The 26,721-nt window shown below is 34.4% G+C and overlaps 1 protein-coding gene across 9 annotated transcripts in view; it reads left to right on the top strand.

The window, feature by feature from the left end:
• The window catches only part of RIMS1 (regulating synaptic membrane exocytosis 1), a gene marked incomplete at both ends in the record, with an annotated part of 309,016 nt that overhangs the window by 169,279 nt on the left and 113,016 nt on the right, over nucleotides 1–26,721 (top strand). For 6 of the 9 annotated variants that reach the window (XM_084285038.1, XM_084285037.1, XM_084285040.1 and 3 more), the window contains 10 exons: nucleotides 1,954–2,053; nucleotides 4,896–5,019; nucleotides 12,229–12,275; nucleotides 13,434–13,546; nucleotides 14,527–14,657; nucleotides 14,978–15,149; nucleotides 15,280–15,436; nucleotides 17,043–17,114; nucleotides 22,185–22,341; nucleotides 24,557–24,682. In XM_084285038.1, the coding sequence (XP_084141164.1) occupies nucleotides 1,954–2,053; nucleotides 4,896–5,019; nucleotides 12,229–12,275; nucleotides 13,434–13,546; nucleotides 14,527–14,657; nucleotides 14,978–15,149; nucleotides 15,280–15,436; nucleotides 17,043–17,114; nucleotides 22,185–22,341; nucleotides 24,557–24,682 (1,199 nt within the window). Of the gene's footprint in view, nucleotides 1–1,953; nucleotides 2,054–4,895; nucleotides 5,020–11,740; nucleotides 11,798–12,228; nucleotides 12,276–13,433; nucleotides 13,547–14,526; nucleotides 14,658–14,977; nucleotides 15,150–15,279; nucleotides 15,437–17,042; nucleotides 17,115–22,184; nucleotides 22,342–24,556; nucleotides 24,683–26,721 lie in introns of all 9 variants that reach the window. The other 3 variants (XM_084285036.1, XM_084285044.1, XM_084285039.1) reach the window with 2 other exon arrangements.

The following is a 26,721-nucleotide window of genomic DNA, read 5'->3' as shown; positions in this document are numbered from 1 at the left end:
AATCCTTTTGTGCATGTCTTCCGCTCATCCATGATCAAGGAACTGAACCATTTTGATTAAAAATTTATGTTTATTCAGCTTCCTGTCTGCAAGACATATACTGTACATTTAAATGCATTATAGGAGTTCTGCCTTTTCTAGCTCTACTGCTTGCATTTCAGCCAAGAAACCCATCTCATAGTCCATATAAATAAATGTCATCCAGACATAAATGTTTACAGAGTCAGTCTTCAGAATCCACACAGCTATTCAGAAACAGAAATTGTGTACAATGGCATTAAATATTTACACACACACACACAAAAGAAAAATAAATAAAGCATAGCAGTGATTGTATTAAAGGTAATTCCAGTTAATTCAGTGCCTGTAAATTAAGACATTATGGGAGACATGGTCAAATTCATTTAAATTCCTAAATTTCTCATTTTGTAGTGGACATCTAGGTTATTGTCCCTAAATTGCCATGACACTTAAAAGGAATAGTTCTAGAGACTGCTGAAGAGTACAGTGTGCCAGTTCATGTATATTTTAATATATGGAGCTCCAAAAATGACTGAGAAAATTAATTTTGATTTCTTCCTCTTTCCACTAAGAGCAACAGAAACAATAGAAAATGTGAAACATTCCCATCCACTTAAGGACTAAGTCAACTCCAAAGGGCAGTGACATTGCAGTCAACCTCTCCTTGCATATAGTTATCTGGTAATTCAAGCCCTCACATGTGATGTGGGTTGTTGGTTCTGCTCATCATGGTGGGAGTTAAGTCAGGAAAGACCCCTGTGAACTTTGTAATGGCATGTTCTGGGTAAAAGCACACTCCACTTACGCACTTCAAAGTGAAATAGTGTAGGGTGGGAATATAAAATATGAGAACATTTCATCTAAATATCTTGTAGACTGTAGCATAAGGCTGATTTTTGCTGGTAGCAACAACACTTCTTTAATATCTGAGAAAAATGTTAGACCCTAGTAGAAAACATAGATTGGAGAGCTTCTTTCTGATTTTTTCAGTCTCAGTTTTGTATGATGTGATCGAAGTTCTAGGTAACACACTGATAAATTTAGCACATCCTCTTGTGACAACCTTGTAGTCAGGTAGGCTTCTGGATCTGCTTGTGTATGGTTCTGTATTAAAACTGTATTTAATTTTTAATTAAAATCAAAGTTTTAAATTAGTAACCATGATGGCAACATGAAGAAATAATACCTAATGAACCACTGACCCACTGTTCCATAAATCTTGACCCAGGATATTCCTGACAAAAGAACTAACTGAAGAGAGTGAGAAGGGTAGAGAGAATAGTCAGTCAGCAAGGCTAGTTTTTTTTTTAATTTATTTAATATATATATTTTATTAAAGACCTAATCTTTTGAGGGCACATTTTTACCGCTATTTTTCCCCATCTGTGTGTTATACACTCTTTAAAACAAAACCCTATTCAATGCTCTCTTCTGTTCTGTTTAATAGAAGCTAGGAATTGCTTTTTTGTACTGTCATGTGTTTGGATGAGAGGGCCAGGGTTTAAGTTGTAGCAATGTTTTCATGAACTATTTGCATATGTTTCCTAGTAGTGTATTAACTAAGTTTGTAATTGTTGCAGTAATTTCACTTTGGAGGTTTTAATACCTTTGGTTTGATGTTCACTTCCAATTTAAACTTAAGCACAAGACAGACATCTATTTGTAAAAAATATATTTTCTTGATTATTTATCAAGAAATCTTCTTTCTGAAACAAATTTGAATGCTTAGCAAGTTGCATAAGATAGCCTGGCCTTTTTGTATTTCTAACTTTTTCTTTTAGCCTCTGTGAAGACTAAATTGACAATAGATTTGTGTATGGATAATTTATCTTTAGTTAAAAAAAGTATTGTGAAAACTAATCCGGCTATATGTTTATGTTGATATGATGTCTGGTTTATGGCATGAAAACTCACAAGTATATGATCTTCCAGGTTGTTGGAGGAAAAATGACAGAATTAGGACGACTTGGTGCCTTCATTACCAAAGTGAAAAAAGGTAGCTTGGCCGATGTGGTGGGACATCTCAGAGCAGGTAAATCAATAAGTTACATACAAAATATTTTGTCTTGCAATTATAGCTTTTTGTAATGTGCCTGTTATCTTACATTAACATCACTCATGTGATATGCTAATATTTTGTAAATATAGAAGAACACTGTAGTGTTACTATGGAATGCTACAGTTGTCTACCTTTCTGATTTATTATTAACTACAATGGCTTGAATATGTGAACAATATACAAGACACTCCTCTCAGTGTCAGGATTGAATGTTACTGGTGCATATGTGCTTGGTATCTGAGGAGCTGCTTGTTACACTCTATAGAAGCAATATAAGCATACTATAAAACTAATTCATTGTGTCAAACAAAACTCACTACAGTTATTTTACTCACACTACATTGTCACCTGAAGGGTGATGCATTGTATACACAATAGACATTATTAGTCAGTGTGAATTGTTACAAGTAAAAATGTGAAAGAGCTCAAGAAAATGATCCTAAAGTATATAATGCATATAAGATTTATATAGTGCACTTGCAAATAAGTGGCTGCACTGTTGACACTTTTCAGGCTTTTTTTCTATATGAAGCAAGAACTATGCATGGCAGTCAGTTTTCTAAATTACTTTTTAGTGGTTTATATTTTGTAACAGTCCTAAACATCTGCTTTCCAACATCTGCTTAGCAAACAAAATTCTGTACAACACCTTCTTAGGAATCCAGAAACTCTGATGAAAACTTTTTTGAATTTAGGATAATTACATGAAGCAAATAGTAATAAGGAAGTAGAAATGTCTTGGCATTTATTACTTATTTTTTCAAGTTGATAAATGGGGTGTTGATAGCACTACTTATTATAATTGTTTTTGGATTTTAACTGCAGATTATAATTATAGAAAATTACATTCACTTCACTAATCTTGAAGTGTCTAGGCTGAAATGTCTCATTTTTAATGTCTGGACTAGGTTAGTTTTTAGGTCAAAGCTATTTTAAAATAATTCTGAACAATATTTTTAGGGTCAAAATAAATTCAGAGGACTGGCTAAGCAGATGTATGTAGTTTCGTCTGTTTTCTTTTCATTTATTGTATAGGACTAGAACACACACAAAAAAGGCATGGATGAGCCATTCTGCCGGGAAAACTCATTTTTTCACCTTTCTCAAAAGCCTTCAGAATTTGTGTAGTTCATCAATTTGTGAGTAATTACACAAACCTCATAAATTTTGCCAAAGACAAATATGAAGTCTGGCATCAGGAATAGAATAACCCTATGCAACAATAAGCACCAGGGGCAAACCAGCTACAAAGAAGCTTGGCAGAAAAGCATCTGGACGTGCTGGAGGACAGTCAGTGGAACATGAGTCAGCAATGCATCTTTGCAGCAAAACATGCCAAGCATGTACGGGGTTGTATTAACAGGACTGTAGCCAGCCAATGGAGGTTGATGCCCTCTATTCCATGATTATGAGGTTGTATCTGGAGTATTGTGTCCAGTTTGGGCTCCTCTATACAAGAAAGAGACAAACAGGACCAGGCTGGTCAGAGGAAGTTGATTAGGAAGTCTGTGGCGTACAAGAAGAAGCTGAGAGGGCTGGGTTTGTTCAAACTGGTGAAGAGAAGACTCTGGGGGGGGGGGGGGGGGGGGGGGGGAAGTAATTCCATTTTTTACCTGGCTAATGGGAGGTTGTAAGGATGAAGAGCCAGACTGTGATCACACAGGAAGCAACACACAAAGTGGAATGAAGAAGGTTTGGATTGTGAAAACTTTTCTTCTTGGTGAGAATAGCAAGGTCCTGGAACAGGTTGCCCAGAGGAGTTGCTGGATTGCTTCCTTGGAGATACTCAAATCTCAGCTGGTCAAGTCTCTGAAAGCATGGATTGATAGCTGACCTCCAGAAATGTCTTGTGAGGAATGACAATCACTGAACATAAACAGAAGTTGTAGCTCTGTGTTTTGGTAGTTAGGAGTTCAGTTAGGATAGTTTTCCTTGGTTTATTAACAAGCACAAGTTTTGCCATTTGACTTAGAGCTCAGACAGGAGCAAAGCCAGCAGCTGAAGGATTGTTACTGACTGACGAACACAAAATCGTTGTCAACAAAGAAAATAAATTTATTTGTGGCATCAGATAACGGTTGCAGAATTCATACTACTGCATAGGATATGAGAGTGTAAACTTTATGTTATGGTTCCTTCAGTTTAGTTGTTTATCTTTCTTTAGAAAATATAATTAAAGACTATTATCTTTTTATAGTCATGCCAAAGTGTAATGCAACGTACGTACTATCAAAATTCTGGAAATGGCAAGCTGAAAAGTCATCTAAATGACTTTCATATTGTCTTTGTTTTCTTTCCCCCCTCTAACATCCTCAGAAGGTAGTGACTCATTCCCTGCTTTTATTTTTGGTTCATGGGATACAAACAGTGAAGACTCCTTTTCATTGAGAAATCAAAATGCACAGTATGCATACAAATTGTAATGAAAAAGCATGATTTTTAAAGGTTTAACATCAGATGTTTATATTTTTTCAGGTTTTGAAGATCAACCCTTTTATTGTTTATTTTCAAAGTTTATTACTGCTAGCTAATAAAAGGTCTTTTAAAGAGACTCTTTAATTTCATAGCACAGTAACAGGTGCTGTATTATCTCTGAAGTACATAATAAGTTTGTACAAGTGGTTTCCTTAATATGATGTTGTGTACAAATTATGAAAGGAGCCTTGATAGTGTCTCAAAAAAACATTTTTGATTTTCAGCACAGTTTTTAAATTCATTTTGAGCAATGTAACTTAGCTTTATAGATTTCATAAATGTTTTGTGCTTCTTTTTCAAAATAATATTGAAATTAAATAAAATTCTCTTTAAATTCAAGGGGATGAAGTTCTAGAATGGAATGGCAAACCCTTGCCTGGAGCTACAAATGAAGAAGTTTACAACATTATTTTAGAATCAAAGTCAGAACCTCAAGTTGAAATTATTGTTTCAAGGCCTATTGGGTAAGAAGACTTGCTTCTTAATCACAGTTATTATTTGTACTAATGGGACTTTTAAAGGGACTATTTGTGAGTTCATTATTTTTCTCTCTTTTATCTCTTAACAATGCAGTATGATTCACTTTCTATTACTGAAATCCTGTGCATTCCATTTTTTTCATTGCCCATAGCAACCTTGGATCTGTACGGTGATACCAAAAATATATCAATATAAATGTGTAGGTTTTTTGTTTGTTTGGTTTTGTTTTGTTTTGTTTTATGGTCAAAGTACTAACAAGATTTTTGCCAAATGGCAAAGGAAGAGTTAGTATTTATGTTTATGATGAATTAAAGAAGGCTTCTTTCTGGACACCATGTATTGATCCTGCATGTGAGTAAACATGTGAGTAAAATCTTTTTGTCAGGCTCTTAGATTCATTACATCAGAATAACTTACACACATATTCATGAGCAGAAGGAAACATGAGCGAACTGAACATTACAAGATCTGAAATACATCAGTGCTAGTAGGATTTTAAACAGCCTTTCTTTAAAAACAAAAACAAAACCATTCTAATTGAAATGACTGTTTAGCTTTAAAATACCAGAATCAAAAGCAGAAACAAAAATACCTTCACATTAATTAATGTAATTTATTTTTTTCAAAAATTAGCATTTTTTTTTTTTATATTTAGAACATTTATTTGTTATAAATCCAGGTTTGGGGTGTTAGTGATAACAATTCATATGTTCTTGACTTATGAAGTAAGCATTGCAAGGATCATAAAATTTGTTTGAATTGGCAAAATGAGTGGGGTTGGCCCTGTATTTTTCACAATTGATTTGCACAATTGCTTATTCTACACTTGTCCTTGAACATGACTGTAGTGGGACTGTTTTGAGCAATCTTATAGGATTGAATATGAATCACATATTGTAAATTCACACTTAGATTGCAGAAATGTGTGACACAGTTAACGATAAAAAGTGACTCTTGGCTAGTTTAAAAAAAAGTTTGAAAGGTTCGAATCTATCTGTAGTTTTTCACCTCCCCAGAGGTCATGTGCACTCACTGTATGTCTCTAAATACAAGTGTCCTATAGTTAGATGGTAAACTGTTTCCTAGTTATGAACACAGAATTATTTCATTATGAATGCGCTAGATTTCATTGAAATTATAATTTTTGTGTCTTAATATGGTAAGTTCTTAGTTTGAGAAACAGAAAGCACGATTCATTTTCTTTCTAAAACATTCTCTTACATTTATTTTACGTCAACTTTTGATGTTTGGTTTTGTACATACCGTGCAAGCGTAGCTATATTTTGCAAATGAGCTCTTCCTTTTTAACGACAATTGCTATTAAAAGTACTTAAATGAAATTAACATTTGTTGCTAATTTTAGTTGTGAGTTTGACCTTTTAATGGAAAGTGAGAGCTTGATGCAATAAAAGTGGTTGTTTAGGGCTAAAATTAACATCCAGATGGAGACTGTGGGGGAGTAGAAACCTTATTTTACATTCTTTAGTCACAGATAGGAGATATTCCTGACTGCAAACTTCAAATTCAGTCCTTCAGTCCATCATCATTGTAATTAAAAATAAAATGCCATAATGAGATTTTTGGAAGTCTGGTTTTTTTTTTTTTTTAATATTTAAGTCAGCAGAAAATTAGTATGTTGATAATTGGACCTGACTTGAACTTTCAATTGAACAAAAACCAGAAAAGTGATTTGTGCAACTCATATAAAAATAAAGTGCTATAACGACATTTTAAGCAGTGAGCTTTAGATATCAGTATATTTGCAAATGTCATGTATCATTAGACTTTTAAGGTAACTTGATTATTTAAAACAATTTATTGTAGTTTATGAATTCTATAAATAAAATATTTAAAAAAAATGAACATATTTCAGTAATGTACTCTTGAAGAAAAATCCAGAGAAAATACCACAACTGCTGTACTGACTGAGACACAGAATATGAAGGGCATTCAAAAACAAAGACTGCTTTTAAATCTAAGCAGTGAATTTTACACCCAAAAAATGCACCTGGACATAGGACTGATAAAATGTAACTTTTTGCTTTAGATGACCCATCATGCATATTTATTTCTGGACTTAAGCAAAAATAGAGCACATTAGACTACACCTTTATTTTGAGACAAGTGGAGTCTTGGCATGGAGATGTTTATGTGCTATAATAATGCTGTCCTTGTAGAGTTGTGTCCTGACAGGATTTTTTTTCTTTTTCTGGGAAGATCAAATAAATATCTCAAAGGGACTAGAGCAGGCAGATTTGAAATTTAAAGATAACTCCCTTCTCCAATAGCAATGAGATAAAGTTGTGTTGTTTTATATCAGATTGGGATTTACCCATCTCTTATCTAAAAAGAATAACAAAAAAAACATTCATTTTACAACAAAGAAAATCCTGATGTTAGTGAACAAAAATAAATAAATAAATAAAATACTCCACATGACTTTCTTGTTTTGTTTGTTTTGATTATAATCTATGTAGATTGTGTTGTATGATGGGAAACGGCTTGCTTTGGACAGCAGACTACTTTTCTTTTTACCTCCTACCTTCTTCTTGTCTTGTTATCCAAACTATACAGTCATTTCAAATTCATGATAGTGAATTTTACTGAATCCAGCAAATCTAGTACAGCAAAGTTTTGTGTCTACTGAGGTGCTGACTGGCAAACTAGCTGCTTGATAAGGCATTAAGTGGTAATCCATTACACCTAAAATTCCTGTGAGGGAATAGGTTCCCGAAAGACCTGAAAAATGATATTTTGTCTGCATAATTTAAATGTTTTCATCTCTCAGTATTAATAATGCAAGTAATGTACCAGCATATTTAATGGTCTCTTTTTAAAAAGTCCTAGCATATTAGGTCTAAAAAGCCCAAATTTAACACGGTTTGGCTTGAGTGAATAATAGGAGGAGTGTGAGGCCACCAATTAGACAGCTGCAAGTTACAAAATTGATGTCTAAACAATTTGCTCAGGCTTGTAAATTTGGATTTTTGTGTCTATCAGCAAATGTAATTTTGAGTAATGGATAATTGTAGGATGTTTATTAGAGAAAAATGTGAAAAATGTAACACAATTAGCAGATGAAGGCATAACAACAATAAACAGTATAACCGCAATAGTACCATAAAAACTCCATAGAAACTAATTGACATTAATGCTGATGATTGCAAACACAGGGTAGGTAAGAAAACTATAAAAAATAGAATTAATGGGTTGGGCATCTAAAAACGAGGGGGAAAATGACCTATAAATATGCATACGATGTGAGAGGCTATTAACATAAGATAGCGTAGAAAAACCTCTGGCCGTATGCTGGTTGGGGAAGAAGCCTGGCATGGTAACTAACTCACTGTCTCTTGTGTGTTCTGGTGACCTCATATGGGATAGTGCAGGTAAAACTTTCTTTTTTTTTTGTCTCTGTTTTCCTTGTTGGATGGTATTTATATTTGCTTGGATTTCCACAGATAATATTGACAAAATTGTTGCTTCTCCAGTGGGATTCAACTGCTCTGTGCTTGGACTCTAGGTCCTTGCAAGGAGGTTGAATCTCCATAACAAGCCAGGCAATGCTAAATGTCAGACAGTTGCTCAAGTAATATAAATAGTGCAAACTGCAGATCAATGTGCAGGTTCTGATAGAAAGGAGCAGTTTTGGAAGTAGGAGGATGAACACCGGAGACGGGTACACTTTGTAGGTTATAGAAGATGAGCAACCTAAGGAAGTGTGGGCTACAACCACCTTTGAATTTGGTTCATCTTAAGTGATTAAGCTGTTAACTGTAGTCCTCAGAGAAATTACATCTGTGGCAGTGTATTGTGAAACAGTGATCCTCACAAACCATAGATTTGCAGGCAGCAATCTTAACCTAAGTTGGGTTTGATTTAAGGTATTCATAGAGGTGTGGAAGGATCAGATATAAGATATTCATATATAACATTATATAAGAGTACAAAAACCTTTGTGTTTCAAGGTAAAGATAAAAAGATGAAATTTGAGGTCAGCAGCTCTTTACCAGAATGTTTCTGACATAACTTTTCTGATGTTTGCATTGTTCTGGTAGAGGAGTAAAATTCTGTTCTGATTTTAAAGTGATTGTGCTCCTTCCCTTCCCTTCCCTTCCCTTCCCTTCCCTTCCCTTCCCTTCCCTTCCCTTCCCTTCCCTTCCCTTCCCTTCCCTTCCCTTCCCTTCCCTTCCCTTCCCTTCCCTTCCCTTCCCTTCCCTTCCCTTCCCTTCCCTTCCCTTCCCTTCCCTTCCCTTCCCTTCCCTTCCCTTCCCTTCCCTTCCCTTCCCTTCCCTTCCCTTCCCTTCCCTTCCCTTCCCTTCCCTTCCCTTCCCTTCCCTTCCCTTCCCTTCCCTTCCCTTCCCTTCCCTTCCCTTCCCTCCATTTGCTTTGACTAGTCTAGGTTTGGATATTTTAAGTCATAAGACTTTCTGCAGTCCAAAAATAAAAGTAGGCTAGATAAGACTGATCTGGTTACTTAATATGCTTTGGATTATAGTTTCTCTTCAGAATTTTCTTTAATTAAAATGCTAACTTTCAAAAGTAAAATACGACTAATGCATTTGATTGACTTGAATACACCAGGCTCAATATAATATAACTACTACAGTATTTAAGAAATATGTAATATTTAAGAAATGATTATGTCAACTGGATTATTGAATTTGTAAGAAATTCACATATGGATAGAAGTACAGTTCTGAGTTATTTCATATACATTTTGAAGTCATTAGCAGAAAGCAGAACAGTTACAAATGTTAGAATATACTGCCACTAGTTCGGTGATCTATACTGCATACTCTACTTATTTGCTTTTTATGTCTTGTAGTTATGTGTGTAGCTATCTTTAAACAAGATAAATATATCTGACATACTTTTAAGGAAATGAATATTTTCTATCAATAATTACTTAAAAAAAATTACAAAAGCTCTCTCTTGTACTAGTTTAGTGATTTCCTGAGAGTGAATGAGCTTTAATGTGGGCATGAATAGTGAATATGGTGAGTGGGAAAATTGTCAAATAACATTTCAGTCACAAACAATGCATTTTGTCTGGAGTTGAAATTTATGTTCTAATTTTCACTGTTCATGTGAGTTTGTCATAAAAATTATAAGGAGTTCAGAAAAATACATTAAAACATTGCACTTTCTTTTTTTTTTCCTGTCTGCTGAGTAAAGTTTTAGAAAAGATCTGATTATTTTTGTCACTTACCTCTATCTGGTTAGGACTTCAGTATTGCCATCTCTAAGTGAGGGAAATACTATCAACTTGACCGTTTGTTGGTATTGTTGTTGTTTTTTTTTGTTTGTTTGTTTTTTTTTTTTCTGGTGTAGCATCTTCATTCTAGTAGCTGTAGTAGCTGTTTTTTCCTGAATTGTGTGGATCTGATATTTGTGTCTTATGTGTTAGTCTGATAGTGTGAAAGTGCTTTATTGTAAATGTAAATCAACTCTTAAGTGCTTATATCCGTAATTAATACATGTATTTGGGGCTTATTTGTAGCTTTTTTTCCTCCTAATGTATTGTGGACAATAATGAAGAAAAATGGAAACAAAATGTATTTTGATGCCTTTCTCCATCCACCCAGGTGTGTAGGGTGCACTTTCTGTTTCGAAACATTCCTTACACATATGAACCCTCATCTAAATATCCTAAATGTGACATTATTACCAGCAGTGCTATACTGCAGAAGAGAGAGTTCTTATTCTAGCACAAGAAAATATCACAAACTTAATGCCCTATTGAGCATAAAAATAGTTTGAATAAGCAAACTAAATATTTAAGACTGATGAGAGTTTCCCTGGAAATTGAAAAGAAAAAATGCTAAGAAGTCTGCACAACAGTCCTGCACAACATGTCATGTGTTTGTTTCTGAGGTAGTATTACGCCATGTCAAGAGCAAATAATGCAGTTGTATTTCCATGAGTTTGAGGAAACCACGGTACTCCTTACTTACAAAGTCAAGAGAAAGAGAAGAGTGTCTTTGTTAGTGATGTGAGATGCAAGCTAAAGCAAAATGTTAACTTGGAGCTGAAATAGCCTTTCTTAAACTGTGTGCAAGAGAAGATTAAAATGCAGAACATGAAAAATAAATTGAAGATCAGATGATTGGACATTGTTACCTTTCTTTTCTGATTTAAGTGTCTGTTTCTTTTTCACAAGTAGCATTTATATGACCTAGGAGTCTTAGTTTTATTGACTTCAAAGTTGGTATGGTAATGTTTCACTGAACAGAATGCCTGAATGCCTTTAAGAGTCCCCAGCTTTAGACTTAAAATCTTTACATGTTCTTCAGAAATATTACTGTAGTTTAAATTTTGGATTTTTTTTTTTTTAGAAACATTTTCATGTAATCCACTTGAACTTTGTTTCCATTTTTCTGCTCTGTTTTGCTAACATTTGTACTGTAACAATCATTTCTTGCTTTTGCAATGTGTTTTCTATGATTGCTGGGAACAGGACAGAACAAGGAGCTATCATCCATCATCCAGAATTTTATAGGAGAGTAATTGTGTTGATATTAAAATTTCTACAGATTTTTGTGAACTTAACCAGTTTGATTTTGATTATGCATAAATATGTGTTGGGTGTGTTTATGTTGAAAAAATTTCCACACGTTTGTAATATGCTTTCAAGAAATGTATTATTCTTCTGTTTGTTTAACTTTGCTAATGTTGTTTGCTTTTTCTTTTTATTATTATAAGACATTTTCATCAGTTTCATTCCGTGAACTCCTTGAGGCGTTTATATAAAAATTACTAGTGAGTTAATCTATGTCTTGTGTTGTTTTTTTTTTTTCCTTTTGTTTTTCTTCCAAGGAATGGTTGAGTGTCAGTAGCTCTACTTTTACCACCATTCTGTTCATGAAACCTCTCTAGAACCTCTTTTATTATAAAAATAAAAGAAACCTCTTTTATTATAAAAATATCGTGGAAGCCATCCACAATATTATCATTGTAGTGCTCATCTGTAGCTCCTCATTTTGAAGGAAGGAGGAGTTTGCAATGTTAAGGTTTTCATGAGTCCTAGTGGAAAATAGTGAACTGTATTTAAACATTTCCTGTCTTTCCACATAATCTAGTAGAACACAAAAGAAAACTGTATTTCTAAAAAAATGTCCTAGATACATATTTGTTATAGCAGGAGATCCTCTCCCTTGTTCCTAATTACTTTGTGTATGTTCATGTTTTAGTGATATTCCGCGGATTCCTGAGAGTTCTCATCCCCCATTAGAGTCTAGTGAGTACACACTTTGTTTCTTTGCCTGACATGATCTTGTACCCCATACAATCATTTTGTCTATGAATTTTCAGAATGACAGGCACTGGGAGACTGCATTGTCTTCAGGTTTTTATATGACAAAATTCAGTGTTTTTCAGTCTTGTGTTTTAAAAGTGAAATGATAGAGATTTGATTAAAAGCTGTATAGATTTCAAATGCTAGTAGGATTTTATTTTTTTCTCCTATATCTTCTGTTTTTAAGCATATCAGTTTATGCCTGTATAAGCTGTGACCCAAAACAGTTATTTAATTTACTTGTCCTAACATAAGTGAGGAGACAGGGGAAGGGGATTGCCAAAGGTACAATTGGTGTCAGAATTTCACCTCCTGCACCATCCAGCCTAGTTCAGAGATCTTGTTTGCTGTGTCAGAAAACGTTCCATAGTTGAAATTCCTGATGCTTAAAAAAAAAAAAAAAAAGTAAACAAAACAAACCAACCAAACAAACAACAACAACAAAAAAACAACGGTGTGTGTGTCTTTTTAGCTCTTCTATTTGAAGTCTGCCATCTGAAGTGTGTGAAGGCCATGAAGGCCATGGCTTCCACCCATTTCTCATCTGAGCCTTGTCTGAGATGCAATGAGAAGTGTTATCTAGGTCAGGATCCTGAAGGGCCTCCTAGGCCTGTTACATTGCTCCTTGCCTGTCATGAGGTTTTCCTCACTCATGAGGGCTCTGCTTCACTGGTGGAGCAGCAGTGTCCTCTATGCCTGATGTCTATCTTGCATATCTTCTTGTCTCTGAATTTAGACAATTCAGTAGCCACCTGAGGCTACTATACAACAAATGTGGGTTTATTCATCAGAAATTTCAACTGTGCAATTCTGCAAGAGGATAATATTTTATTTAAAACATCTGATAGGGTGTGTTAGATGAAGAACACTTTTAATATATTATTAGAATAAAACAAGAAATTTAATCTGATGTAAGAGTAGCTAAACTGTCTTTTTCACCACCCTGTCTACATCGGCTTAACATCTTTCTGTATATTATCACATTAATACTGTATATAAAGACAACCTTTATACAATGCAAAGAAAAATCATTTAATCAATTACCCAAATTTGCTTTAAAATTTCAGATGGAAAGTTCATGTGTTTCTCACATATTTTTAGGTTCAAGTTCTTTTGAATCTCAGAAGATGGAAAGGCCTTCTATTTCTGTTATATCTCCAACCAGCCCTGGAGCCCTAAGGGATGCACCACAAGTCCTACCGGGACAGCTTTCTGTGAGAATATTTGTTTTTTCTTGAGTTAGTAATGAACATTTTCAGATGTTGTTCCCTTAGCCCTCTGACTTCCCAAGGTCTACTGGGAAGTCAATGGAAATGGCTGTTATTGGTGTCTTTCAAATGTGTGAGCACGCACTCACTGTAGTCACAGTGGATGTAAAGTGTTGATTTAATACACGAGTGTGCAGGCATTTATGTTAAGAGGAGCACATGAAAGTGTCTTGCAACTTGTCATTCTGTACCCTCTACATTGAAAAATGTGACTCTTCTGTACCTGCAGATAACAAACACAGTACCACTTTATCTTCTTTATGAGAGCACTTAAAGAGCTATGTATTTGTTAATAGTAGCATCATTCAGTAATACACTTCAATTTAGATGCACATCACCTCCTGGAATTCTCTGTAATGCTAACTGAAGCTGTGCTTATTAAATATACCGTAAGCACACAGACTTTGTTTTGTACATTCTTATTTTTCATATTGATTATATTAATTTTTAAGTACACTCAACAATTTTATGCTATGATCCTATTAGGAAATAATTTAACTGCATATTATTCTTTCCATAAGAACATTTGTAAGGTGGAAAATCAGAGCAGACAGATTTCTGCCATGTTTTAAGTTTAGCTGTAGTCAGGGCTTCCTGTTTAAAGTATAGCTTTTAAAGGGCAGAACTGAGACAGTGCTGACTTAAATGGACTCACATGTACAAGATTATGCAGTGAGTACAATAAGCAATATAGGAATAATCAAGCACCACCATTTTATTCAGCTTTGATAAATAAAAAAGTCTTGGTGTATGCCAACATCTTTTCCATCTAACAATTAAATATTAATGCAACAAAATATATCTTAATGTCTCTTGGAAAGATAAATACTACTTTTACATTGTGGTTGATCTTGTGCACTGTGAAAATTCTAGGTGTATTTTTTTTCCATTTTCAATAATGTTTTCTGGTAACTTGATTCTTGTAGGTGAAACTGTGGTATGACAAAGTGGGACATCAGTTAATAGTGAATGTTCTTCAAGCAACAGATTTGCCACCAAGAATAGATGGACGCCCCAGGAACCCCTATGTAAAAATGTATTTTCTTCCAGACAGAAGGTAGTATTTCAGTTGAGAAAATTATATTTTTCACTTACTGAATAAACTTTTAAATGAATGAGAGAATTATTTTTAAAAATTTGTTCTATTTATATTGGTTATAAAAAATCACACTTGATATATGCAAGTCAGTATTAAATTAACTCTGTGGATATTTGGATGAATGCAATCCACCACAAATACACAGTACAGTAAATACTTTTTTCTCTTTTAAGCATTATCAGATCAGAATGAACAACACCAATAATTACTGCTGATGAGTAGATGGCATTCTTTTGTAAATTGTTATTGGAAATAAATCACAAATATTTATGTTTCAGTGATAAGAGTAAAAGGAGGACCAAAACAGTAAAGAAAAGTCTAGAGCCAAAATGGAACCAAACTTTTCTCTACTCGCATGTACATCGTAGAGATTTTAGAGAACGAATGCTTGAAATAACAGTATGGGATCAGCCAAGAGTACAAGAAGAAGAGAGTGAATTTCTTGGAGAGGTGATATATACAATCACATTTATCCCAAGTTTGTCATTTGTTTTTGAACAGATATATATATATATATATACTATATATGTGTTTGTGTGTACATGCCTTTAAAATTAAAACCTGACAATTTTTCTACTAGATTCTTATAGAGTTGGAGACAGCACTTTTAGATGATGAACCACATTGGTATAAGCTACAGACACATGATGAATCTTCACTACCTCTGCCTCAGCCATCACCTTTCATGCCAAGAAGACATGTACATGGTGGAGAAAGCTCTAGCAAAAAATTACAAAGTAGGTCCAAATTCCATTAATGATTTTAAAATTTTAAATTAAAAATGTTGGTTATGGTGTAGTGATATTTATCTTACAAGGATACAAGGTAAAATCTGTAGACATAATGAAAATGTATGCCAAAAAGAGATGCGAATTAAGACATTAAGTCAGCATGTCACCTGTGATGCATAACTTTCAAGTATACAAAAACTGTTTGAACTGGTTGGTTTTCAGTAGCAAAAGAAAATTGGTCAAATACTTGTTTGCATAAATCTTGTTTTAAAAGGAAAGATGAAGTTCATGATTATTAGATACATTTATAGTAATTAAAAGCTTTTTATTTTAAAAAGAAAGGCATTAAAGCTTTGTGAGTTGTAAAACATTTTTCATCAAAAATTAGTTTCAGCCTCTGATATTCTTTTTATATGCACACACCATATATACAATCAGATGAGAAGTCTACTTTAGCAGCAAAGAGAAAATATGTGCTTATAGTGGGGAGATACAGTTGTTCTGGAGAGTCTTAATTCAGTTTTCATAGAATTATAGAATGACTCAGGTTGGAAGGGACCTTAAAGATCACCCCAGTTCTAACCCCCTTGCCATGTACAGGGATGCCACCCACTGGATCAGGTTGTCCAGGGCCCCATCCAACCTGGCCTTAAACACCTCCAGGGAGGGAGCATCCACAGCTTCTCTGGGCAACCTGTGCCAGTTCACTCTTCACTCTCTGAGTGAAGAATTTCCTCCTCACCTCTAACCTAAATCTCCCCTCTTTAGATTAAAACCATTCCCCCTTGTCCAAAATCAGATAATTTTGCTCAATTATCTGACTGAGCAAAAAGTCACTCTCCACCTTTTTTTATAAGCTCCCTTTAAGTATTGAAAAGCCACAATGAGGTCACCCCGGAGCCTTCTCTTGTTCAGGTTTGTATGATTTATACTAAAAAAAAATTAATATATTGACATACTTGAGTGTTGTAGCCTGTCTGTTCATTTAACTTGAATAAGGATTTATTTAAAAACAAGAAGGATGTAGGGCATTATTTTAAAACATGCTTCCAAGCTATTTTTCTTCTTGTACTTAAAAATAAGTATTATTAGTTCCAGCTAATGCATAGGAAATGATATGCATAGGCACATTCAGGAATGAATTACAGAAATATGACACTACTGTAATTACTGCATGAGAATATGTATAGAGATAGCAATCTAAAGGTTAGTTTTCAAGAGATATTTGAACTTTTCTAATAGCTGTCAGAGCTGTTTCCTCTTCTCCTTTCTCACCATATGCTGCCACCTCTCCTTTCCCATTCAGCGAGTTGATTCAGTTTACTCAACTCACTGAAATATCACAAAAGCATTTTGCTTGTTTAACGTGAGCTAAAGTAACCTAGTAGGAGAGTACTGAGGAAGGAGAAGGGGAGAGGAGGCTTCAGCATATGTAAGCTTTTGGATTGGCTCAGTTGTTTGATGAAACTTCATGGTCACTGCAGTTTAGCTCTCTTCTATTGTTTAGAAATAAGTCATCTTTTCAATTGTAGTGGTACATTAAATGAACATATTTTTACGTTTCATAACTCAACCAGATGTTCAGGTATTTGTTTACCTTACTGTTGTGCAGGATCTCGGCCAATCAGTGATAGTGACATCTCAGATTATGATGTTGATGATGGTATTGGAGTTGTTCCTCCAGGTGCGTGGGTGAACAGCATGGTCCTGCTTTCTTCTTTCTTGCTTGATTTTCTTTTTCATTCTTTTTGCTTGCTTTTTGTTTTTGTTTTCACTTTTTCATTATAGCATTGAGGATGCTGGTTTTGCAGAGTGCATTGTGGAAAAAAAAAAAGTTTTCCTGATTATTCCATGGTAACTTTCCTTCTAAAAAATGGTGAATTAAAAGGTTCTACAGTCCATTCACTGGTATTTCTTTTATATATCATTCTTCATATATGAACCACTGGATGGTTCAAACTGTTAAATTGTTTACTGCATAATGTTCCAAGCATTATTAAAAAGTATCAGTTGAACTCAAAAAATATTTTAAAACAGCGATTAATGTTTCAGCATCGATTGCAAACATTTTTTATTTTGCTTTTTGCTTGAAACTTAGATGTAATGCAGTCTCCCATGGTCTTTATTGAGAATGCATGGCTATAGATGAAGATGCATGTAGCATGGCTATATCTTTTACAGTTTTCTTGAGCATTCATGAACTATCATTACCCTAAATGTTCATAAATATAGTTTGTATTGTGGTTAGACTTTAGTTCATCGTCCTTTTCATATTAAAAATGTTAAGGGTCATTTTGGATGACAAATTTTTTTCTACTTCTATTTGACTGTTGTTGCGAGTCAGATGAATAGATTTCCCAGTTGTCCCAAACTAAATGAAGAGTTACTATTTCATTGGCAGCACTAAACCAGTTTTTCCCTGGATATCCCTGATGACAATTGCTGAATTAAATCATGGTGGGATTTAGAAAGTTCTCTATCTTCCTGATCTGAATTTAAAATAATGTGATCATTTATTCATTATATAATGACTTCATAATCACCGTGATATACTTTTGATGTCTACACAGGCAAATTTTACTTCCTTTGATGTGTTTGGGTTCTTGCCTTATTTCCATACAATTTCACATAAGTTACTAAGAGGGAAATTTGTTCCAGTATGTCTGGTAATGGTATTTGATTCAATGAAGTAATTAATCTTGATGCTTTTCACATCAGCTAAGAGAAAGGACATTTAAAATTAAAATAAAACATAGGTTCTAAAAAGGTGCAGGCCTTCTTACATTTAAAGTTTCAGCATACATGTTAAGACCAGGGACATTTTTTCAGCTGTCCATGTGCCATTTGAAATAAGATATTTTCCATCTGATTGGAAAAATTCAGAAGTGTTTGTCTGAACTCACTGGACTCTATTCTCTGGGTCAACACTTGAGTAACTATGATTCTGATAGCAAGTTCTTAGGATTGTGTGTGCTCAAGTGTGCCTTTGGAGAATGCATGGTTCCAAACTTTCTCAGATATCACTGTAGAAAATTGCTAGATTTCATTGGTGGATAGAATCTGCAATGCCCTAAGAGTGTCTAAACTGAGCCTTGAAGGGCCTGTTGAGGAAATTTCATCCACTTAGGTCAGAAACATTCTGGCAGCTGATGTGACACAGTACAAAATTGTCTATTCTGATTTTAATGGATATATTTTTTTGCCAAATGTGAATGGAGAGTTCGCCTGTTTGTGATTCCTGTGAGATGCGTTTAAGTGTGAGGTTTTTGTTTACAGATAAGACCTGAATTCTTAAATGGGGGTTTAACTTTATGGGGCAAAGAAAATTTCAGTCATCAACCCCTGATGTGTGACAGAGTAGACAGCACATGAAAATGTATTTTGCAATGAGAGCTGGAAAATGCCACCAGTCCCCCTGTCTACCAAATTGCTCAAGAATCTTAGGCAAAAGTTAATAAATGTGCCTAGGCACCTAATTCAAATAAGCATTTCTACCTATCTATATACAACCTTCCTTAGTTGCTAGAATCTTCTAAGACTGTAGACTTGATTTGCATTGAATGAATACTACAGTATCTTCTCCATCTAAGAGTCTCCTCTGCTAAATCCAAGTTGCATTCAAATTCCTTGCTGTGCTGCAGGGTCCTTACCCCTTCTCTTCTCCTGCCCCCCACACCACGGACCTCCATAGAGCACACTGAAGTTCTTGTGTGATCCGGGTTTCCACACATCATTTTCTTGCAAAGTGTGTGTGTGAATGAATATCCACATTTCCCCCATAACGTGGGATGATGAAGCACTCTTCAACCATTTTGGCATTGCCTCTGTTGAGTTCAACCAGATTAGTCTAGGATTAAGATACTCCTTCTCAACAAAAATAAGAATATCAAAATTGAGTTTACAGCATGGGACTCTAAAAATATTTTTAAGCCCCTTTTCCTTCCTTTACTATTTCCTTGCCAATGTTGTCTGCTGTGTTTTTTTATGTAAGATAAATAAGTCCTGTCTTTATTAAAGGTATATTTGTACAGTTGATAATTTATTAATTGTCTTGAAATGTTCAGAAGAGAATGAAGTTAATTTGCCTTCTTAATATCTCAAGATTTCCACAAAGGTTATTGCTCAGTTGTTAAAGACAGACATGTAACTACAAAATGTAGAAGCACAAAAGCTCAACTTGATCACTGCTATAAGCTTGAAAAAAGAATGATGAAGATATTATGTATTCATGAAGTTGCTGCAAGTTCTTAAAACTATCATTTCAAATGTTAAACCGATTGCTAAGGCAAATGCAGTACTAGCATTTAGTAGTAACAAGTAAAACTGTTTTCATGGACGTTTCAGCAGCTGCTAAGAATCCTTCTTTGTACATGGAAGTAAAGATACATGTAGCTGCATCAAAAGTAATGGCCAGTTTATAACTTAAGGATACTTTAAGGAAAAAAAAATCCCTTTTCATATCACAAATGTGTCTTATCTTCAGAATAAGTAACTCTTCAGAACAATTTATTCTTCTGTCATAAATGAACCGTATAAATGGTTGAACTGTGATTACCTTCCTGTAGCAGCAGCATAATATTAGCACAACACCTTGTCTCACCATCTGTATTGTCTTTAAAAAAAAAAAAGTTACTCTGAAATCAAAACATTGTATAGAATCATTTTCATCATCCATGCAGCTTCCATTTTGTGTCACACCTGACAGTTTCCCATGAGCAACTGAGAAACTTCTGCGTAAACTACCATAAGCTTTATTGCTGCTGCCATGCTGGTCCATGCAAAAAAATTCTCATGCACACTCTGGAGAGCACAGAGCTTTTGTATTTGAGGATATGAGGAAATGTTACTGTTGCTGTCACTGTCATGGTCACTATGGAACTTTGAATTCAATTCAACCAATTTGACAATACTTAAATTGATACTTAAGATAAGCATTACTTGCTATTGCTCTGTCTGTTCTGTAAGGTTTGTGTACACCCAATGCACAAGTTTTAGATATTGCTCCCCAGATAGCTCAGCTGTGAAGGAATATGTAGGGTGATAGTATCTTAATATACCAGATGTTTAAGGATAATCCTATGTATAGTTTTTTTTAGGTGGGCTAAACTGAAATTTGTTTTTGAAAACCTGAAGCATATTTCAGTACAGTTGTCTAAAGCTTAGAAAAAAAGTTTTGGATTCCTTTTGTTTTAGTGTTGAATAAAATGTACACTAGTGTTTCTTCTATTAGAGAAGACAGGCTTTTGCATAAAACTTTTTTTTTTTCCAGAAAATATGGCAATTTTCAGAACATACAGCTCAGATTTAGTCATCCTGGGAGAGGGAACGCATCCGTTTTTGTCATGTAATCATTTGTCTTCTTCTGACAAAAAAAAAAAACAGACATTTTCTGCAACTATCTTAGTATACAAAATGAGGGAATCTCCACTGAAGTCCTGAATTAGTTCCCATTTTGATTCAAAATTTGCACCCAGTACTTGTTCTTAGATCAGGGATATCCTGATATTTCTTTTCAGTTTTATTACACAACCCTGAAGCACTTTTTGAGTAGATAAGATACTCCAGCCTCACAGTGCATCAAATCCTCTAAAACTTTGGAGTCTTTTTTTGTTGAAAGGTTGATGAATCTTGGTCCTTACTTTCCACGATACCATCAACTTTTACAGGCCTATTTTGCAGTCAGTGCTCACTAAACCATTGCTATCAAGTGGCAGGCATTTGCTGTTTATATAGCTACTAATGAGATCTCCCAAAAGTTTTTTCTTCATGCCCTTCTCTGTTTCTCAAAGAATAATAAATACCCAGCCTCCCCAAACTTGTGTAACATCACATTTTAAACATGAAATCACATTCATATTTCACATGTAACTCAGTGCTGAAGACGGTGCACATATGCATACACCATTATGGTCATAGAATCATAGAAAAGATACCCTCTAAGACACCCTCTAAGATATATCAAAAGTCATGCTGCTTTCTATTTCCCTGACTGATTGACCACCCCACATCCTTCTCCTTCAACAATTGGAAGAAAAATGTTATTTCCCATGTTCTGGCACCAGCTCTGGTTATTATGAAGATCCAAGAGTTGGACAAAGTCATAATAGACTTGCATATGTTTGTCTTTATGCATATGTTTTTGACAGTAACCAGAAATTCTGTAGTAAAACTGTATAATTGTCTTTTTTCAACCACGTCTTTTTCCCCGCCTGCTTTACTTGTCTCATATTTGTAGTAGTAAATGTATTGAACTCTCAGTACTGTATAAAAGGTGGACACAGTTCTGGAAGCTGTGATATTATAATTTATAAGCTGCATAATCAGTTAAAACAGTCTTAGAATCCATTGGATGACAAAATGCATAATCTAGTAGGTCCCTCTTGTGATTTTTGTTGTTGTTGTTATTAAGATGAATCTGTTAAGTAGTAGATTTTCTTATTTTAGTCATAAGTTAAATACAAGTTACTCTGGGTACTCTTTCCCAAGTCAGAAAAATGGTTCAGTCCTTTTTCCCACGTCATCCAGTGATTACTGAAAGTCTCCTCAGTTCCTCTGTCTTTGTACATACAGACATTTAAAGGTAATGCTATTAATTTATCCTGGCTGCATGATACGTCAAGATGTACAACAGCTGAATGACTACTTGAAAGTTTTGTAAGCATTTGGATGTGTGTTCCTTGAAGGACTAACCACCTGAATTCATTCCAAACTCACACTTTTATTCTCTAATTTCCTTTTGTTGTCCTCTTAACAGTAGCTTATAGATCTAGTGCTAGAGAAAGTAAATCTACAACGCTAACTGTGCCAGAACAGCAAAGAACAACACATCATCGTTCACGTTCCGTATCTCCTCACCGTGGCGAAGATCAGGGCAGGACCCGTTCACGTTTACCAAATGTGCCATTACAGAGGTAGGCATCACAAGCAAGTGAAACTGGGTGATTTCAAGTTTGTGTAATCTGTCAATGGTACCTGTTTACTTATCTCCTCTTCAGCATTTTCTCTCTCTCTCTCTCTTTTTATTTTTATTTTTACAAAAAAAATTGTATCCCAGTTTAACTGTGTGTTATTTGAACTTGATGTATGCACTTATTAATTACTCAAGAGAATCCATGAGATGAATAACTTTAAGACTTATCTTTTACTGATATTTTCCCTGTGATTCATCATCCTTGTTTGCTCTACCACAACTAGTACATGCAACTAACACATGGGTTCAGAAATGCTTTTCAATCAGTGACTGAATCTTATATAAAGTCATTTATGTATTTTTGTAGGACAATAAATTATGACATGTATGAATTGTATAATAAATATGAATTGAACTTCTCTCGACATAACAGCAGTTTTAAATTACCTATTCTATTTATAATTTGACATTCTTAATGGAAAAAGTAAAATATTGTTTGCAAAATCAAGCAGCGATTTATAAACCACTCTTTTCTGCATCTACTGCTTTTCATAGACAACTTATTAATGGGAGGATACTTTCAGACTTTTTCATTTTCATTCTTTATGATTTTTTTGAGTAGTGCCATATTAGACAGTTTTAACAACAAACTTGACCCACTTTTGCTCCCTTTATTGTCCAGGGCAATAAGCTTTTCTTGCAATCTCTCATGGAACCTTAAATATTAGACTAGTTTTTACCAGCTTTCATTTCCTGTGGTTTCTAGGAAACTTTGGTTTTGAATTACAGCAAGAACTCAAACTGTTTTGTTGGTAATTTTATTGCCCACTAGCTGTGGTAGTACACTGGAAATTTCCCATTTTTAGGTTAATTTTGTGTACAACATTCTATGCTACAGTGACATCCTTGTGCATTGTTTCAGGATCTGTTGGAATTCCATTACTGATCATTTAATACCATGCTCTCCTGTTGTCTGCAACATCTTTTTCTGTCGTTTGCCTCTGATTGATATTGATGCTCTTTGGAAGATGATGAAGATAATGGTAGTGATGAAAATATAACTATTCAGAAAGAGTCAGCAAGAGTGGTTAAAGCAGGCTTTGAGTCTCATGGATAAAGTGTCTGAGGTGTTTCAAAATGGTGGTATATTTTAGGAAACCAGCTTCTTCTTCCATTTGAGAATCCTAATGATCCTGCTTCTGCATTTCCATTCTTTGTGTCATATGTGCTGTCCTTGTACACTGAAATTATGCGTGCTTCTTAAGTTCCTGCATGCATCCCCGTCTGTTACTTCAGTTCTTTTAGATAAAATTATTTGACTGTCCAACAAAATCACTTGCTGTAGCACTTCAGTTATACATCTTCAACAAAGAGGTATGGCTGTATGTAAAAAAGACCTTGGCACAGAGTTCTCTTTTTATAGTTGAGAGAATGAGACTATTCTTCATCCTTCTTTTGCAAACATATATATGTGTTTTTGTTGGAAAATGTCTGCATCCTCCTATCTATAAGCAAGATGCACAAACAAAGTATGTCATAGTCAACCCCAGCTATCCTTTCGTTTTCTGCTTTGAAAAATGAGTGCTTCTTGTTTCTATGGCAATTATTAAACTAAAGGAAGAATCTGCACTTCAAAAAAAGAAAGTAATTTATTTTCTTGTTCTTTCCCATATGAAAAGAGCTTTAAATTCCTGTCATAGAGATGAGAGCCTGCCTGAAGTTAGGCAGAATCATTTCCTTTTCTGTATAACACACAGTTTGGAATTAATAAAGTCTGCTGAAAATTCACATATCCTGTCTCACAATATCCTAAGAATATATGGAGATACTTGATCTACCTGCAAAAATTTGACAGCCCAAAATGAACCATTAAAAATCTGACTATGAAGCTACAAATGCACAAAACAATTTCATGCGAGCTATTATAAATTCTTATGTTTTCACAATAGTTCTTTAAGTACAGGCTTGAAAAATACTGTTAATGAGTCCATCAGTGTACAAAGAAACAGTGCTCTAAAAATGGTAGAAATGACTACTGTATACTTAAAGATGGATTTTTTATCTATTTTTTAAAAATATGTATGTTTTTTGAAAGCATATATTAGCAATTTAATGAATAAAAGACTCGGTTCAATCAACTTGTACACTATAATTGCTCATTAAGCTGTATTATTTATGAGAAAAACAAGATTATCATACATATATCTGCCTTTCAGGAGTTTAGATGAAATCCATCAAATGAGAAGATCACGTTCTCCAACTAGACACCATGATGCCTCCAGAAGTCCAGCTGATTACAGATCCAGAGACATGGATAGTCAGTATTTGTCTGATCAAGAAAGGTACATCATCAGTCTGAACTTGGAAGCAAGTTTAGGAATGTCTTTGTTGGTTTGCTTAATTTTAAAGTGTTTATCAGAAAACCGCAGTCTGACAGTAATGGACAGAAAATCATCCTAATTTCAAAAACTAGTCATAATTAAGTTAACTATGCCTCTTTTCTGGTGAAAATGTGCACTGGGTTGACAGTAGTAGCAGGTGTCTAGACAAATGGTTCTTGGGTGTTTGTCCTAGAGTACTCTGCTGTTTACTTCATGAACTTCAGCCCAGAGATTTTTGCCAGAAAGCCATAAATCCACACGTATGCCCTAACTATCGTTGCAACACAGAGACCACAAACATATTTGTCTGTTTTGGAAGTCAGTAAAATACCAGGCATTACTTCCTACTACTTGGAAGTTGCATATGCTATAGTTTGCACTCCTATATTAATATATTTTGGACACCTGCCTTATTTGTCTCACAGCATTGTGCATAACATTCTGGTGAACTTGGTCCAATACACATGCGTAGTGAGGATAGTTATGGTGCTTGCAATTAAGAAAAATATCCAATCTTTGATTCTTTGATGCTTGACACATGCATATACCTCCCTGGAATGTATGCAGAAGCTACATACACTCCTCAGAGAATAATGTGTTCTCTAATAGGCATTTTTTTCGGTTATCTACAAATATCTTCTAATAAAATGGAAGGAAAAGGGGATTTCTGCTTAGTTTTTAGCTGAAAGGAAAAACAGACAAGGTTTTTCAGTTCAGTATTTTGGAAACATAATGGTGACATCACATGAATTATCAATTTGTGTGGTTCATCTTTATACACAGAAAAATATCATATAGCTAAATTATAATGGCAAACTTTTACCATTCATATACAATCAACTGTCCATTTTTTTGCAGTATGTTTCTATTTTTTATGAGTAACAGTGACAAAACCTTTCTAAATAATACAGTAAATTTAATATAGCAAACATGTTCTGTAGTGATGTGAAAGCATGTGAAGTAATACATATACAAATCTCTGGAACTCTTTGTCCAGTTTTTGAAGCAACACAAAAAGAAATTGAATAACAGATGGCTTTTGCAGTTAAACTAGTTCAGTTTTGTATATGATCTTGCCTGTTTTGTTTTGCTTTGTTTTGTTTTGTATTTTAAATATGATAACACACATATGGGAATTAATGGTTTACTTGGAACAGTTTAAAATTCCAGTGTCTTAGTTTATCAGCAAGAAGTATGTACTAAGTTGGATTTTGTATTGAATTTCCTTTCAGAGGTGAATTGAAATGCTTTTTAACTGTAGTGAAATCAGATTTAGAGTTAAGCTAATTACAGTAATTTCCCTTTGTTGCAAATATTTCATGTTACTAGTTGTTATAGGTAGTGATACATACAAAGTCCTCCTGAAAATATGTATTGAATAGTTTTCTTATTCAGCAGATTTGGAAGAGACATTTAAACGTAGCTTTTGTCACTAGAAATAAGTATGACTGTATAGAAGATTATCTTATAGTAAAGCCTGGAAAAATGATATAAATGACAATATATACATGCAGTGTGCTTGGAGAACAGGACTTGCACTGATAATTTTTCAGAGATGAGTCATCAGAAAAGAGCACAGCAGCAATGGGCTGTTGAATTTGTTCTGATAAGTAGGAAACAGTATTCAGTTCTCGGGTGTTCAGAAGACGCTTTTCAGAAGTTAAAAGATCAGATGCGAAGACAGGATTTGAAGGATTTAAACAGGGGTGTCTGTACTTAATCTCCTTCAGTCATAATCTGCACTGGTCTCATTTTTTTTCCATTTTCATTTTCTTTTCCTCAAGTTTCTTCAGTTGTTGAAACTGCTTAACTCTTGCAGATTTCATTGACTTTCAAGGAATTTAAGTAGCACCACAGGGAGGATCAAAACAGCTTTTGTTTTTGATATAGTTGTTGTGAAAGCACATCCCCCAACAGTTTCATTGTTGATGTGAAATCCTCTTTCACATCTTGGCATTTAAAATATATATATTTTTTGCTATTATTCCTGTCTTAGTATC

Source organism: Netta rufina, assembly GCF_964035555.1.
Source record: "Netta rufina genome assembly, chromosome: 3".
In the NCBI taxonomy this organism is placed as follows: Eukaryota; Metazoa; Chordata; class Aves; order Anseriformes; family Anatidae; genus Netta; species Netta rufina.
Note: the sequence above shows the minus strand (reverse complement) of the source record. Positions and strands in the feature narration are given on the sequence as shown.